Genomic DNA, 15,480 nt, shown 5'->3' with positions numbered 1-15,480 from the left:
GTTTCCACTCACATTGCCATCACCCTTTTTGCCTGAATTTTGCATGGCATCTGTTTGTTTAATTATTTGCTTCTGAGTCAAAGTGACATGAATCATAAAAAGTACTTACTTTACTTGTATACCCAGAAATAATATAAATGTACCCAGTATCATAAAGTTTTATTTTTAACGTACTAAATCATTAAACATAACTGAATCATTTGTTTTAATTCATAGGTGGCCACATCATTTATTAGAACACTGGAGCTTGGAGGGAAGGGATATGCACCATCACCATCTGATCCTTTAAGGGCACATGTAAAAGGACTGTCTAATTTTATTAACTTCATTGACAAGTTAGATGAGATTCTTGGGGAAGTAACAAATCCAAGGTAATGACTTTTCATAAATTACAAATGTATGTTATTAATCTGTCTTTAAAATTTTACAGGATCAGATGTAGATTTGACTGTATGAGCTATTGAAATGACTAAACATCAACAGTAAGGAAAAGAAACAATATCTAGATGAATAAATTATAATCTCATGACTTTTCTCCCTATTTCTGCCTATCTTTGATTCTAAAATTTTTGCCAAAGTCAAATGGCATATTCAGATGAAGTTTGACTAGAGAAGAGGGCTGTTTATCTGGAAGAAATAGATTTTGGAGGACTGGACATGACTGAATAGATAATTTCTTTAAAATTTGTAGTTAGGGGATGCCTGGGTGGCTCAGTGGGTTAAGCCGCTGCCTTCGGCTCAGGTCATGATCCCAGAGTCCTGGGATCGAGTCTTGCATCGGGCTCCTTGCACAGCAGGGAGCCTGATTCTCTCTCTGCCTCTGCCTGCCTCTCTGCCTGCTTGTGTGCTCTCCCTCTCTCTCTTTCTCTCTGACAAATAAATAAAATATTAAAAAAACAGGCAAATAAAAATTGCCTGCTTAAAAAAAATAAATAAATAAAATAAAATTTGTAGTTAGCACTAAAGGAAACCTATACCAAGAATGAGGACATTGACAAATATATGATAAAATCTATATTCTACTTCTTGCTACTTTTTTTTCCATTTTCTTGGGTGTAAATCTCTGGTTTATCTGAAATTTGTTTTTATATGACATTAGAAGTAAGAGATTCTTTCTTATCTGATAAACTCCCATTTACAATATACACATATTGGATGATGAGTAATTTTGTGATTAATTTTGGGGGTGCAGAAATGAGCTGTATATGTTAGCAATCATGGTAGATCACTGCCATTCGGTTGGTATGCTAAAGCATACTGAAGGGTTGGTATTTATTGAACACTTTTTTTAATGTGTCAGGGTCTTTATAGGGATTATCATTTGATCATTACAACAACCTTACATTATAGGTACTATATAAATACCAAATTTTTAGAGGAAGAAAGTGAAGTTCTGAGACTTAAGTGATTTAACTTAGTCACATTGCTTTTTAAGTAGCAGAGCTGGGATCTGAACTCAGTTCTGAAATTGGAACCCATTCTCTTAATCACTGTATCTTATTTCATGAAACTTCTTTTCATTTTAAGATTCAAAGAAGAATTTGTTTCTCAGGATTTTATTCTAAATTGCATCCTCTGTCTTTATGGATATCCATTACAAGCAAGTAAATTTGGAAGAGGGTTTTGAATATGCTTTATAGCCAATATCAGTGGCATCTTCTGAACTTTCAAATAATGTATTGGCTGGCTATTTCTTCTAAGATAGTGGATAATTTTTAAAAACATTTTATTTTTAGCAAAGCAAATATAGGTATATTTGGTTAAAGTTAAATAGTAAAAAAGTCCTCCACAGATTGTCTTTAAATTTTGTATGTGTGTTGTTTTTATATTTACCTCATTTAAATGAAATTTTAATGCAACTATTTGTTGATTTTTTTCCATTTGAGACATTATTAAATTCCTACCTCGGAAGATGGTGATTTGCTACCCACTCACCAACCTTCTAACCACCCCTTTTCTGTCTTCCCCATCCTGTTATACACACAGAACTTCTCTTCTTTCATCCTTCTAATATAGTTATACCACAATTTCAGTTTAAGTTATATTTTAGAATTTATATTATTATGACTCTGTAAATACTGCCTATACCTAAGCTATGTGATATGCTGTAATTATACTTCCTTTCTTGTACAAATTTTTGTGTTTTTTTTTTCTAGCCTTAATAATTATCTATTTTTCTCTTTTGCTTTCCTTCCTATATATTTATCATTGATTCTTTTTTGAGCTTTCCAACAAAAACATACATATTCTTTTTATTAGGTCAGCTGTCAATTCTGGTTTTTGCCCTTGAAGGCATTCCTTCTAGAGAGCCCTCTATCTTCTTCTCTGAGTGGGCACTTTTGCTTATTCAGCCTCTTTCACAGTGGTAATGGTGAAGCTTCATTACCTTGTGAATTTTCTTTGCCTCTGCATTATTTTTTGGATTTTGTCACTTTATTTTTAGCTGGTAAATCCCTTATTTTACTCATACGGCTTTTTGAGTAAAATAGGAGACAAATAACTTTATCGTATTCTCACATTTGGTTGTATGTGATCTTCTGCCATGTTTTCTTTATTTAAGATTGTTATGTTTATTTCTAAGATTCTTTTTATCTGCTTCCTGGAGGTTCTTTATCTAAGTTGAATGTTTTTGTTTGTTTTGCTCTCTTTCATGTTAGAGGTATTTCTAAAATGCATGGTGATTCTGAACAGTCCTTTTATCATATTTAAGAATGAAACCATAGAAAGCTGATTAGTAACTCTATTATACAGTGGATTTCATTATAGCATGGTAGCCATTTGGCTCTTTTGTTGGGGATTCTGCAATGTTGGTAACTATAGGTCTTTTCTTTGGGACTTACCCCAAAGTTCCAAGAGTGGCATCCTTCAGTCCCTTTTGGAAAGCTGTAAGTTTAGCTAATAATATGCTGGAATTTTGAGGTAGGGTAGGGGTTCATACTTCAGTATGTAGACTTTTACTTAATCACTCTGTTTTCAGTCCCTGCTGCCTCAAGGTCCAGAGCCGATCTGACAGATTCTTCAGAGTAGTCTTGCTTTCCATGCTTAGGGGAGAGAAATGCACTGGCCTGACTGCTCAGAATAGGAGAGGCGATTTTAGGTGTCTAAGTGCTTCTGATGTAAACTGTCAACCAGCTTGCTTCTTTGCAGCCCCATCTTTATTATAGCAGTATTGAATTCAATTTCTGAGAATTTCTGGGGTTGCTTCTTATTGGTGTCTCTTTCAGCAGTTACTTGTGTTTTAGCTTTCTCTGTTCTGAGTAGTCAGCTACCACATGTTCATCTGCTTTTCATTTTTCCATGCTTTCATTATATGTCTCTGCTGTCATCTGTTATTGTCTCTTCTAACATTCTCTTTCTTTCTTTCTTTCTTTTTTAAAAAGATTTTATTTATTTGACAGAGAGAGCAGAGAGAGAGGGAGAGGCATCGAGAGAGGGAGAGGCATCGAGAGAGGGAATACAACTAGGGGGAGTGGAAGAGGGAGAATCAGGCTTCCCGATAAGCAGAGAGCCCGATGTGGGGCTCGATTCCAGAACCTTGGGATCATAGCCTGAACCGAAGGCAGACGCTTAATGATTGAGCCACCCAGGTGCCCCAACATTTTCTTTCTTTGTAGATTTTAAAACACTTGTCTTTTTGTCATTTTTAGTGCAATTTTAGGAGGGAGCAGATAAAAATGTGTATGTTCAATACAATGTAGTTTGTTATAATTACATTCCTGAGGAATTTCTGGTTGGGATAAATTATCTATAGGATAGAAGTACATTTTAGGGACATCTAAGATGAGAGAATAGACTTAAATTCTTTAACTTATCAGTGAGTTAATTTGGATATCCTCTCTTGTCACAGTGAGTAACATTACTCTATGTTCTAGGGAAAACACTAAAGAAGTAGATGTCTAAATAGTGGATATGTTCATGTGGGTGTCTAAATGGTCCACCTGAGCAATTTTTCCTTCTTTTATTTCTCCTTATTTCATCTTTATTGTGATTTTTGTATCTATTAAGTATATATTCATTTCATAATTTTAAAAAAGTTATTAAAAGCTAAAAACATATATCCTACTTATATAACAATAGAAGGATATACAGAGAAAAGGACAGTTGACCCAGTTTGTGGAAGCCAGGGATAAAAGTGTCAGGAATGCTCACTTGGGTGGCTATATTTGTTCAGCTTAATCTTGAAGTATGAACTTGAAGGAGTTTGGTAGACATGGAGAATGGGTATGAAATGGAATCTAGATGGGGAGAAGGGAGGATATTTCCTGCAGTAGGGATACTATGGCTAACCTATTGGGACATTGTTTTATTGGTTATTCATTTTGTCTTAGAGTTTCAACTTCTAGTACTTTTGCCACAGTATATAAAGACTGTAAGAAAAAAGCAATAAAACAATTTCCCCATTTTTGTCAATTCCTTCTTTCTTTTATCGCTGAGATTCTTGAAAAAAAGTTATCCTTTCCATTTCTGAATTTCTAATTATTTAATATATATTTCTCCCCAGGCTGTAAAGTCTATGAGGGTTTTATTGGTTTTCTGCACTAATATTCCCTAGTCCGAGCACAGTTTCCGGCACAGAGTAGACACTCATTTATTGTCTGTTTTTAACTGACTCACAGTAATTCACTTTTCCACTCTATTGAAGCTATTCTACCAAAGAGCACTTGTGATCTAGTTGGTGTAGAATTTTTGGTCTCTTTTATGTCCTTAAATTTGATCATTTTCTTTCTTAGAACTCTTTTTCCCTGTGCTTCTGAGATTTCAGTCTCTTATTTTCCACCTATGTCTGAGACTGCATATATGCAAATTCTGAATCTATATTTCATTGAGATTCAAACCTCTTTCCCAAGTTTCAAAAATATATCTTCAGCTATATGTTGTGATCTCAAAGGCAACAAAAACTTAACATGTTCCAAACCAAATCGTCTTTTCCTGCAAACCTGTTTCTTCTCCTAAAGTGCCCAACTTGATGAAGCCTCTCCTCCTCCAGCTACATAACCGGAAATCTGAAACATATCCTAAACTCCCATTTCTCCTTTTACTGTCCTTTCAGTCACCAAGATCCATGAATTCTATTTTTTTTTTAAAGATTTTATTTATTTATTTGAGAGAGAGACAGAGCATGAGAGAGGAGAAGACCAGAGGGAGAAGCCTACTACCCGTGGAGCTGGGAGCCCGATGTGGGACTTGATTCCAGTACTCCAGGATAATGACCTGAGCTGAAGGCAGTTGCTTAACCAACTGAGCCACCCAGGCACCCCCATGAATTCTTCTTAACATTTTGATACTCTTTCTTCTCATCTCTAGTCTTATAACTCCTATCTTGTTTCCATTTTTTAATGGAAAGTCTGTTTTCAGACTTTTATCGTTTCTTGCTTAAACTTCTTCACTTCTCTCTGAGTTGTTCTTTCTGCCTCCAATCTTGAGTTGCCCCATCCTGTTGTCCTTACTGCTGCCAGAGGTCTTTCTAAAACAACAAATGTTACTGCCATGAATAAAATCCTTCAATGACTTCATATTAGGTATAGGCTGAGATCCCAGAAGCCACAGTATGATGTAGAAATCCTATGTGCTCTAATTCCTGCCTGTATCTTGTTCTGGCCTCTATCTCAACCTCAAAACTTAGAGATAAAAATGGTTTAACTCTTATAACTGATTATAATAGGGTGGAGGTGGTAGGGAATCACAGTAATCTTCAAATCAAAAAGAAGATGAAGAATAGGTAGGGAAGAAATGAAAGAACAGATTCTCACACTTCCCTCCCCACTGCCAAATTTTCATCAAGCCATTTTAGCAGTAATTTGGTTGTATTTCTACATTCTGCCAGTAGGTGCCACCATAAAATGCATACTATATTTTCCTGAAAAATATCTTAAATTAGGGGTTTCTGGTTACATAAATTAGTTAGTTCTCTGTTGTTCAAATGTTTAGAATTGTGTATTTCAAGTTTATGACAACAACTTTTTAACGTACACTTGAATTATATTCATTGGACTAAATATTATACATTTATAGAATGTTAAATCTACTTGAAATTATCCAATCCAAAATCTTATTGTTACATTTTTCTCATTTAAAAATATTCTAGGGGAGCCTGGGTGGCTCAGTACATTAAGCATCTGCCTTCGGCTTGGGTCATGATCCCAGTGTCCTGGGATCCAACCCCACATCGGGCTCCCTGCTTAACAGGGAGTCTGTTTCTCCCTCTTCCTCTGTGTGTGCTCTCTCTCTTTCCTTTTCAAATAAATAAATAAATCTTTAAAAAAATATCCTAGAAATATTTTTTATATATCTCATGGAGGACTTTTAATCATACTTATTTTTTATTTTTTTATTTTTTTATAAACATATAATGTATTATTAGCTGCAGGGGTACAGGTCTGTGAATCGCCAGGTTTACACAGTTCACAGCACTCACCATAGCACATACCCTCCTCAATGTCCATAACCCCACCACCCTCTCCCAACCCTGCCCCCCCAGCAACCTTCAGTTTGTTTTGTGAGATTAAGAGTCTCTTACGGTTTGTCTCCCTCCCGATCCCATCTTCTTTCATTTATTCTTTTCCTACCCCCCAAACCCCCCACTTTGCATCTTCACTTCCTCATATCAGGGAGATCATATGATAGTTGTCTTTCTCTGATTGACTTATTTCGCTAAGCATAATACCCTCTAGTTCCATCCACGTTGTTGCAAATGGCAAGATTTCTTTTGATGGCTGCATAGTATTCCATTGTATGTATATACCACATCTTCTTTATCCATTCATCTGTTGATGGACATCTAGGTTCTTTCCATAGTTTGGCTATCATGGACATTGCTGCTATAAACATTCAGGTGCACGTGCCCCTTCGGATCACTACGTTTGTATCTTTAGGGTAAATACCCAGTAGTGCAATTGCTGGGTCATCGTATAGCTCTATTTTCAACTTTTTGAGGAACCTCCATGCTGTTTTCCAGAGTGGTTGCACCAGTTGCATTCCCACCAACAGTGTAGGAGGGTTCCCCTTTCTCCGCATCCTCACTAACATCTGTCATTCCCTGACTCGTTAATTTTAGCCATTCTGATTGGTGTGAGGTGGTATCTCATTGTGGTTTTGATTTGTATTTCCCTGATGCCGAGTAATGTGGAGCATTTTATCATGTGTCTGTTGGCCATCTGGATGTCTTCTTTGCAGAAATGACTGTTCATATCCTCTGCCCATTTCTTGATTGGATTATTTGTTCTTTGGGTGTTGAGTTTACTAAGCTCTTTATAGATTTTGGATACTAGACCCTTATCTGATATGTCGTTTGCAAATATCTTCTCCCATTCTGTCAGTTGTCTTTTGGTTTTGTTAACTGTTTCCTTTGCTGTGCAAGAGCTTTTGACCTTGATGAAATCCCAATAGTTCATTTTTGCCCTTGCTTCCCTTGCCTTTGGCAATGTTCCTAGGAAGAATTTGCTGAGGCTGAGGTCGAAGAGGTTGCTGCCTGTGCTCTCCTCAAGGATTTTGATGGATTCCTTTCTCACATTGAGGTCCTTCATCCATTTTGAGTCTATTTTCGTGTGTGGTGTAAGGAAATGGTCCAGTTTCATTTTTCTGCCTGTGGCTATCCAATTTTCCCAACACCATTTGTCGAAGAGGCTGTCTTTTTTCCATTGGGCATTCTTTCCTTCTTTGTTGAAGATTAGCTGACCAGAGAGTTGAAGGTCTATTTCTGGGCTCTCTATTCTGTTCCATTGATCTATGTGTCTGTTTTTGTGCCAGTACCATACTGTCTTGATGATGACAGCTTTGTAATAGAGCTTGAAGTCTGGAATTGTGATGCCACCAACTTTGGCTTTCTTTTTCAATATTCCTTTGGCTATTCGAAGTCTTTTCTGGTTCCATATAAATTTTAGGATTATTTGTTCCATTTCTTTGAAAAAAAATGGGTGGTATTTTGATAGGGATTGCATTAAATGTGTAGATTGCTTTAGGTAGCACAGACATTTTCATGGTATTTGGTCTTCCAATCCATGAGCCTGGAACATTTTTCCATTTCTTTGTGTCTTTCCTAATTTCTTTCATGAGTACTTTATAGTTTTCTGAGTATAGATTCTTTGCCTCTTTGGTTAGGTTTGTTCCTAAGTATCTTCTGGTTTTGGGTGGAATTGTAAATGGGATTGACTCCTTAATTTCTCTTTCTTCTGTCTTGTTGTTGGTGTACAGAAATGCAACTGATTTCTGTGCATTGATTTTATATCCTGACACTTTACTGAATTCCTGTACAAGTTCTAGCAATTTTGGAGTGGAGTCTTTTGGGTTTTCCACATATAGTATCATATCATCTGCAAAGAGTGATAGTTTGAATTCTTCTTTGCCGATTTGGATAACTTTAATTTCTTTTTGTTGTCTGTTTGCTGAGGCTAGGACTTCTAGTACTATGTTGAATAGCGGTGGTGATAATGGAAATCCCTGCCGTGTTCCTGACCTTAGCGGAAAAGCTTTCAGTTTTTCTCCATTGAGAATGATATTTGTGGTGGGTTTTTCGTAGATGGCTTTGATAATATTGAGGCATGTGCTGTCTATCCCTACACTTTGAAGAATTTGATCAGGAAGGGATGCTGTACTTTGTCAAATGCTTTTTCAGCATCTATTGAGAGTATCATATAGTTCTTGTTCATACTTAATTTTTCAAGATATGTTTTAGTAAATAGTTATCTAATTCTTGAAGATGGTAGGGGAAAGCCAATCCATATATATATAAATATATAATATATGAATATAAAGATATTCAGTAATTACACAGAAGTATTACCAATCATTTGTATTATTGCTTATTGCTCTCTTTCAGTAACCATACTTTAATACAAACTTGGAGATTTTTTAAAAAGATTTTATTTATTTATCTGACAGAGAGAGGGAACGAGAGAGAGAGAGAGCACAGGCAGGGGGAGCTGCAGAGGGAGAGGGAGAAGCAGACTCCCCACTGAATGAGAGCCTGATGTGGGGCTTGAACCAAGGACCCTGGGATCATGACCTGAGCCAAGGGCAGATGCTTAACCAACTGAGCCGCCGAGGTGCCCCCAGGCTTGGGATTTAATTATGTTTTTCCTCACTAGCTTTATTTCTCTCTTTCTGCCTCAGGGCTCTAATATGATACATTTGGTAGTCCGGAGCTGCTGTTTACCTCTTTTTCACCTAAAGTCTTCCATTAATGTTTATCCAGAGTACTCATAATTTATCTTCTGAGATGCTTCCTGAATAACCCCCTTTTCCCTTACCCATCCACTCAACTTCCTCTATACCTTCAGTATCTCACTCACGTGATCAGTTGTAACCTCTTAAAGAAAAATATTTTATTCATCGTATCCCAGTGCCTAGCACAAATGTCCTAGTGTCATTTGAGTTAAAACTTAAGAGATTCCAGGTTCTAGAAGGAAGAGTCTGGATTATGCCACCATGTTGCTGAGCAGATATTTGAAGACCTAATATCTGACTTTAGTAGTGAATGTATAGCAATACACTAATCATAGTACTGATGTTTGAGGTATTTTTCCAAGGGTCAAAATTTTGAGTTTGGCAAATATCTGAAACACAAATCTTACATATTTTTTCTAATATAATTCATTCAGGGAATCATATCATCTTTAATATTTAGTATATTTGTACTTATAGAAGGAATGAGAAAAGGAGGCAAAGGTGACTTTTACCTAATAACGTTGAAAGCATTTTTTTGTTCGTGCAAATGGCATTATAACACTCTTCCATATTTTATTATCCTTTTGAGTCTTTTCCAAATCTCTTCCATTAGATTACTTTGCAGATAAAGTTCATAGTATCGTGTTTTCATTTTGGCTTCATTTCATCCAATTACTTTCTGTGCTTTTGATTGAAAATCAAGGGAAAAAAACAGAAAAAGAAAATGCATATATATATGTATATATATCAGAAAGAATATATATATATAAGAATATATATATAAGAATTATATATATATAAGAATTCCTTTGAAAATTTTTTCCCTTGAAAATTAAGGGAAAAAAGCATAGAAAAAGAAAATGTCTGTATATATATATGTATGTGTATACATATATATGAATTCTTAAGGGTTTACTCAGACTTCTGATTACCCGTATATGGCAGATTAGGTCCCCTGGTTGACTCTTACACTGAAAATAGTTAATAATACTGGATAACATAGTTTTAAAATACTTCTTAAATGCATTGATGAGTAGGCATATGTATTGAAAATATAGGCCAAAAACTAGGGGAGGGAAGAAAGCCAGAGAGGGAAGTCAAGAAGGGAAGTGAGGTTTTATTTTGAGAATATTTTGTGATTTGGAAGGTCTGTTCTTAGAGTCACTTAGTCTGAGAGTGCAAAGACAAAGCCCAGGACTGTCTAAGGTGAGAAGTCTATTGAATATACCCACTCTATAGGGCTGCCCACTCTATGTAAAATGAGCCAAGAATAAGGGCTTTAACCTGATAAAGGGTTTCTATATTTGGTGTTAAAGTGTTTTATCATTCCATTTAAGATTGAGAATAAGATAAGAGTTTTTGATCTTATGATTTCTTTTCGGCATGATATCAGATGTAATAAGGCAAGAAAAAGAAACAGGAGATATAACAATTGAAAAGGAAGAAATAAAGTTCTGTTTGATGATAATATGATTGTATATGTAGAAAACTCCCAGAATATAAAGGAAAATTATTAATATTAATAGTCGTGTTTAACAGTGTTGTTGGACACAAGGTCAATAAACAACAAGCAATTGTATTTCTATGCCATCACTAAATAGAAATTAAAAAAAAAAGAGCTTCAAGAATATAAAATACATAAAATAAATCTAATAAAAGTCATAGGAATTCCTTCCCCTTAGAAAGTTCAGACTCAAAGGTGAAATTCTCTACTTGCCCTCTCCCATCCAGATCAAAGAGCTACCAGAGATTTTTGTCTTCAGGAAAATCCATTCATTCTGCTTGCCTCCCACTTAACAGCTCCCAACTTTCCACTCTAGTTCTTGTTTTTTCCTTTTTTGGGGAGAGATTAGAGATTTCCCCCTATTGCTACCAAACCTGGTGACATATTCCCCCAGAGTATTTATTTAGTCTGCCATAGTGTAAGTAGAAGGGCCCTAGGTACTTTTTGTATTGCAAATAATAATATAGTAATAGTAAAATATATATCTTTGTCTTACTGTTAAAAACTTTAGATTGTTGGGTGTGATAGTGGTCATTTATTTAACAAATGTAGCAATCATTTCTTCTGTTGCCAAGTATAAACTGGTAGTATAAAGATTGGTAAATATATTGTTCCTTTCTCAAGGAGCTTTTTCTTCTCTTTCTTTCTTTTTCTTTTATTTCTTTTTAAACTTTTTAATTTGTCTTAGTGCAAAAAGGTGATTTTATTATAGCATGGAGACAGGAACCGTGGGCAGAAAGAACTGCCCTGCGATTGTGAGGAGTGAAAGGAGTAAAAAATACATTTTTTAATTAGTGGTGGTTAGGGACAGTGCAGATCTCTAAGGAATTTGAAAGCAAGCCTTTTAGGACTTTAAGGGGGCTAACTACTGGTAAGATAAGGTTACTTTTAGTCTTTAATAAAACATAATTGTTAAGGTACGAAGGTGGCCGTGAGTTCCTTGAGGAAGGTCACACTCTGCATGTTTTAGGTATCAGAGGGCTGCTAACTGTAAGGAGATTTAATTTAAACTACATTTCTCTTGCCTCTGTTTACCTCCTCATTTTCCCCCCGAACAACGTTGACCCTTAAATCTTTAAGGTTGTTGAAGGCTGAAGGTGTCATCTTCTGTACCTTCTTCCTGCTGAATAGAGGCTTAGAGATGTCCCTACCTATGGTTCAAGGTTGGTCAGCTGAGAATTTAATAGGAGTTAGGAAAGGCTAAAGCAGCTGTATTTGGAGTTGATAACGTATGGGAGTCTCCTTAAGTTTCATTTCTTTTCTTTTTCTCTTCCTTTCCTTTCCTTCCCTCCCCCCTTTTTAATTAAATGTTTTTCCAGTTTATGTAGTTGTCAGAATCACCTGCAGTATTTTTAAAAGAGTGCAACTGTTCAGTACCCTTCTCTACAGTTTGTGATTCAATAGGGTGGAATCAGAGTTGATATTTTAACCAAATGTTGAATATGATTCTGATAATCAGGCAAATTTGGGAAACACTGGTCTAGTCATACATTGGAACAGCTATTTGAATGTGAACAATCATATTTCCAGTGTTTGTTAGAAAACCTGTCTTCTTCCCCAAAACATAGAACCTGGCAATAGGGCAGTGCAGATAGAAACTGGACTTCATAATTTCCTTTATGTTAGTATATAAGTCACAGAAAAGGTAAATGGCATACTCAAAATAAAAGGTGGGAGAGGTGGGGTGAAGGGGGGGGTCTGTTATTTTGTGCTCAGGCAGTCTGACTTTATGGCTAGGCCATACCACCTTCTCATTCAGCACTGCACAGCCTTTCCTGGGATACCTCTAGGGATGGAAATCTGATTTTAAAAAAGAGCCCTCTTCTATTGTTGGACACCTCTAATTTCTTCCTTGCAATAGATCAAACTCCTTCTTCCTATATATTTCTCACATTTTTTAGGTCAGCCTTCTAGAGCAGGAACTGCAACCTAAATTCATTCAGGTTCAGGTTTAGTATAAAGAAATAATTGATTTCAGGTTTTTTAAAACCTGAGTCTGTTGGACATAGTTGGTCTAGTCTTTGATTTGCTTTAGATCAATATTAACTACCTTAATTTCCCTTTCCATATAAGAATAGTTCTCATATTAGAAGGCAATGTCATGTTTCAGGTCAGACCTCACCACCTCCTTCCCAGCCCAGAACTCTGTGTTCTTGGACAAGCTATTTAACCTTTTTGAGACTCAATTTTCTCATCTGTGATTTAAGGATGTTAATACTTATTGAAATGATTTTAAGATTAAAGTAATGTGGGATTCTAGGTTTTCAATGAGAGATAGGGTTTCTGTTTCCTTGCATCTAAAGGTACATATTTTAAGTATATTATGTGTGTATAACTGTACCTGAAACTTACTATATATCATCTATAACTAAAATATTTCCCATCAGCTTTCAAATCAGGGAAGAAGTAACTTTGTTGAAATGACTTGCTTTAAGAAAAACTTTTTTATTTTGTTGCTCATGGTTCTTATCCTTTTCTTAAATGTGTTTGATTTGTAAGATCAAAGTCATAACTTTTTGAAGTGTTGATTAACTTTGCGAAGTTTATTTTCAAGCTTATAAGCATATTGTCATTTCTAATACTATTATAAAGGTGATCTTATTTCTATTTTCAGCATTGCAGGGGGTCGGATACTCTCAGTGATAAAGATGCAGCTGATTAAAGGCCAAAACAGCAGGGATCCTTTTTGTAAAGCAGTAGAGGAAGTCACTCAGGATTTGGATTTGAGGATTAAAAATATTATCAATTCTCAACAAGGAGATGTAGTTGTTAGTACCACTGACATTAGTCCTGCACGGGTAATGAGCTTTTTATTTTTCATTATCCTTCTATACAAAACATTATCGCTTCTACTTGTTATAAAAATGTTTTACTATTGCTACTTAAGTCGGAAGAATGTTTTTCCTGTGTTATGAGATATTGAAAATTTAAGTTTCTCAATAGGATTATGTAGGATTATGTTCAACCTGAAATAAATCATAACATCTTTCGGCCAAATTGTCTCTATTTGTTAAAGCAGCATGTTGGATAATCTTCAGTATCCCTTGTCACACTAGAAGTTTATAATTCTTGATGCATATTAAAATGTCTTATAATATTTTTCAATAATTATTCTTATAAAACCATTATTTTGCCATTTATTCAAATGTAAAATAAAAGCAAGGTTTCTCTGGTTCTGGCCCCAGTCCTCCGTACTCTGTAGAATAACAGGAATGGTTTCTAATCATTTTATTTTTATTTAATAGAATTTTTTCATACTTATGATCTGGTGTTTTCTACCTCTATTACCAGTCTACAGCAAACATCAGGAATTTTTGCTACACTTAGAAATCTTTTAACCATATATTCCCAGAATATTTACATCTTGTCGTTTTTTGGTGCAAACTTGTACAGTATAATAACTACAGTATTATAGGAGAAATTGGCTACCATCTTTTCAGCTCTAAAAAGGAATTTGGGGGTATGTGTGACAATCCATTTGTTACAGTTTAATTCAAGGAACAAAAGCCCCTTTTCCTTAGGTGTGATTGTGATAATCAGTGTATGAAGAAAGACTTTTGCTTATGTTTTATTGTTCATCTATTATTATTATACATCTATTTTATTTATTATTATATGACTATTCATCTATTTTCATAGTCATGGGGAGCCATTTTTAGTTATTTTTTCTGTAACAATGCATGTTTTCAGATTAATTGGAAGGTAAGACGGGAGATAACGGGTTCTTTAGCCCACTGAGACACCCAAGCGCTCCGAGATTCTGGGTTGTTGCCCCATGTGTTTCATGTGTGTTAATGCTTCCTGTGACTAGCTTGGCTCAAATGACATCCAGGTTATTACTATAAGTCTAAATCAGAAACTGTCATAGCTCAGGTAATAAAGAGCACCAGTCTCTGCCATTTTCTGTCACAACAAATAAAGATACAAACAATCTGGTTCTTAATTTTACATTTTCAACCAAATCAGAAATCTTTGAAAAATACTATCTAATAATTCTCAGTAAGTTAATATTAAACAATATGGACTGTTTCTTTGGTACTGATGAAAAAATATATATTAAACACATAGTCATTACTATTGTGATAAGCACATATAATGTGATAACAATCATTATTGTGACAAGAAGTTTGTTAAAATTCTCCAACGAAGACATACAAATGGCTATCAGACACATGAAAAAATGTTCATCATCACTAGCCATCAGGGAGATTCAAATTAAAACCACATTGAGATACCACCTGACACCAGTTAGAATGGCCAAAATTAGCAAGACAGGAAACAACGTGTGTTGGAGAGGATGTGGAGAAAGAGGAACCCTCTTACACTGTTGGTGGGAATGCAAGTTAGTGCAGCCACTTTGGAGAACAGTGTGGAGATTCCTGAAGAAATTAAAAATAGAGCTTCCCTATGACCCTGCAATTGCACTGCTGGGTATTTACCCCAAAGATACAGATGTAGTGAAAAGAAGGGCCATTTGCACCTCAATGTTTATTGCAGCAATGGCTACGGTCGCCAAACTGTGGAAAGAACCAAGATGCCCTTCAACGGATGAATGGATAAGGAAGATGTGGTCCATATACACAATGGAGTATTATGCCTCCATCAGAAAGGACGAATACCCAACTTTTGTAGCAACATGGACGGGACTGGAAGAAATTATGCTGAGCGAAATAAGTCAAGCAGAGAGAGTCAAGTATCATATGGTCTCACTTATTTGTGGAGCATAACAAATAACATGGAGGACATGGGGAGATGGAGAGGAGAGGGAGTTGAGGGAAACTGGAAGGGGAGATGAACCATGAGAGACTATGGAC

The 15,480-nt window shown here is 35.6% G+C and overlaps 1 protein-coding gene across 3 annotated transcripts in view; it reads left to right on the top strand.

The window, feature by feature from the left end:
* The window catches only part of LOC123945830 (PARP1 binding protein), a 77,801-nt gene that overhangs the window by 41,097 nt on the left and 21,224 nt on the right, over positions 1-15,480 (top strand). For all 3 annotated transcript variants that reach the window (XM_046010763.1, XM_046010762.1, XM_046010764.1), the window contains 2 exons: positions 217-371; positions 13,281-13,464. In XM_046010763.1, coding sequence (XP_045866719.1) covers positions 217-371; positions 13,281-13,464 — 339 coding nt within the window. The remainder of the gene's footprint in view (positions 1-216; positions 372-13,280; positions 13,465-15,480) is intronic.

The sequence above is a fragment of the Meles meles genome, chromosome 7 (genome assembly GCF_922984935.1).
Source record: "Meles meles chromosome 7, mMelMel3.1 paternal haplotype, whole genome shotgun sequence".
NCBI classification, from domain to species: Eukaryota; Metazoa; Chordata; class Mammalia; order Carnivora; family Mustelidae; genus Meles; species Meles meles.
The sequence above is the reverse complement of the archived record's forward strand: the minus strand, read 5'-3'. Positions and strand labels throughout refer to the sequence as shown.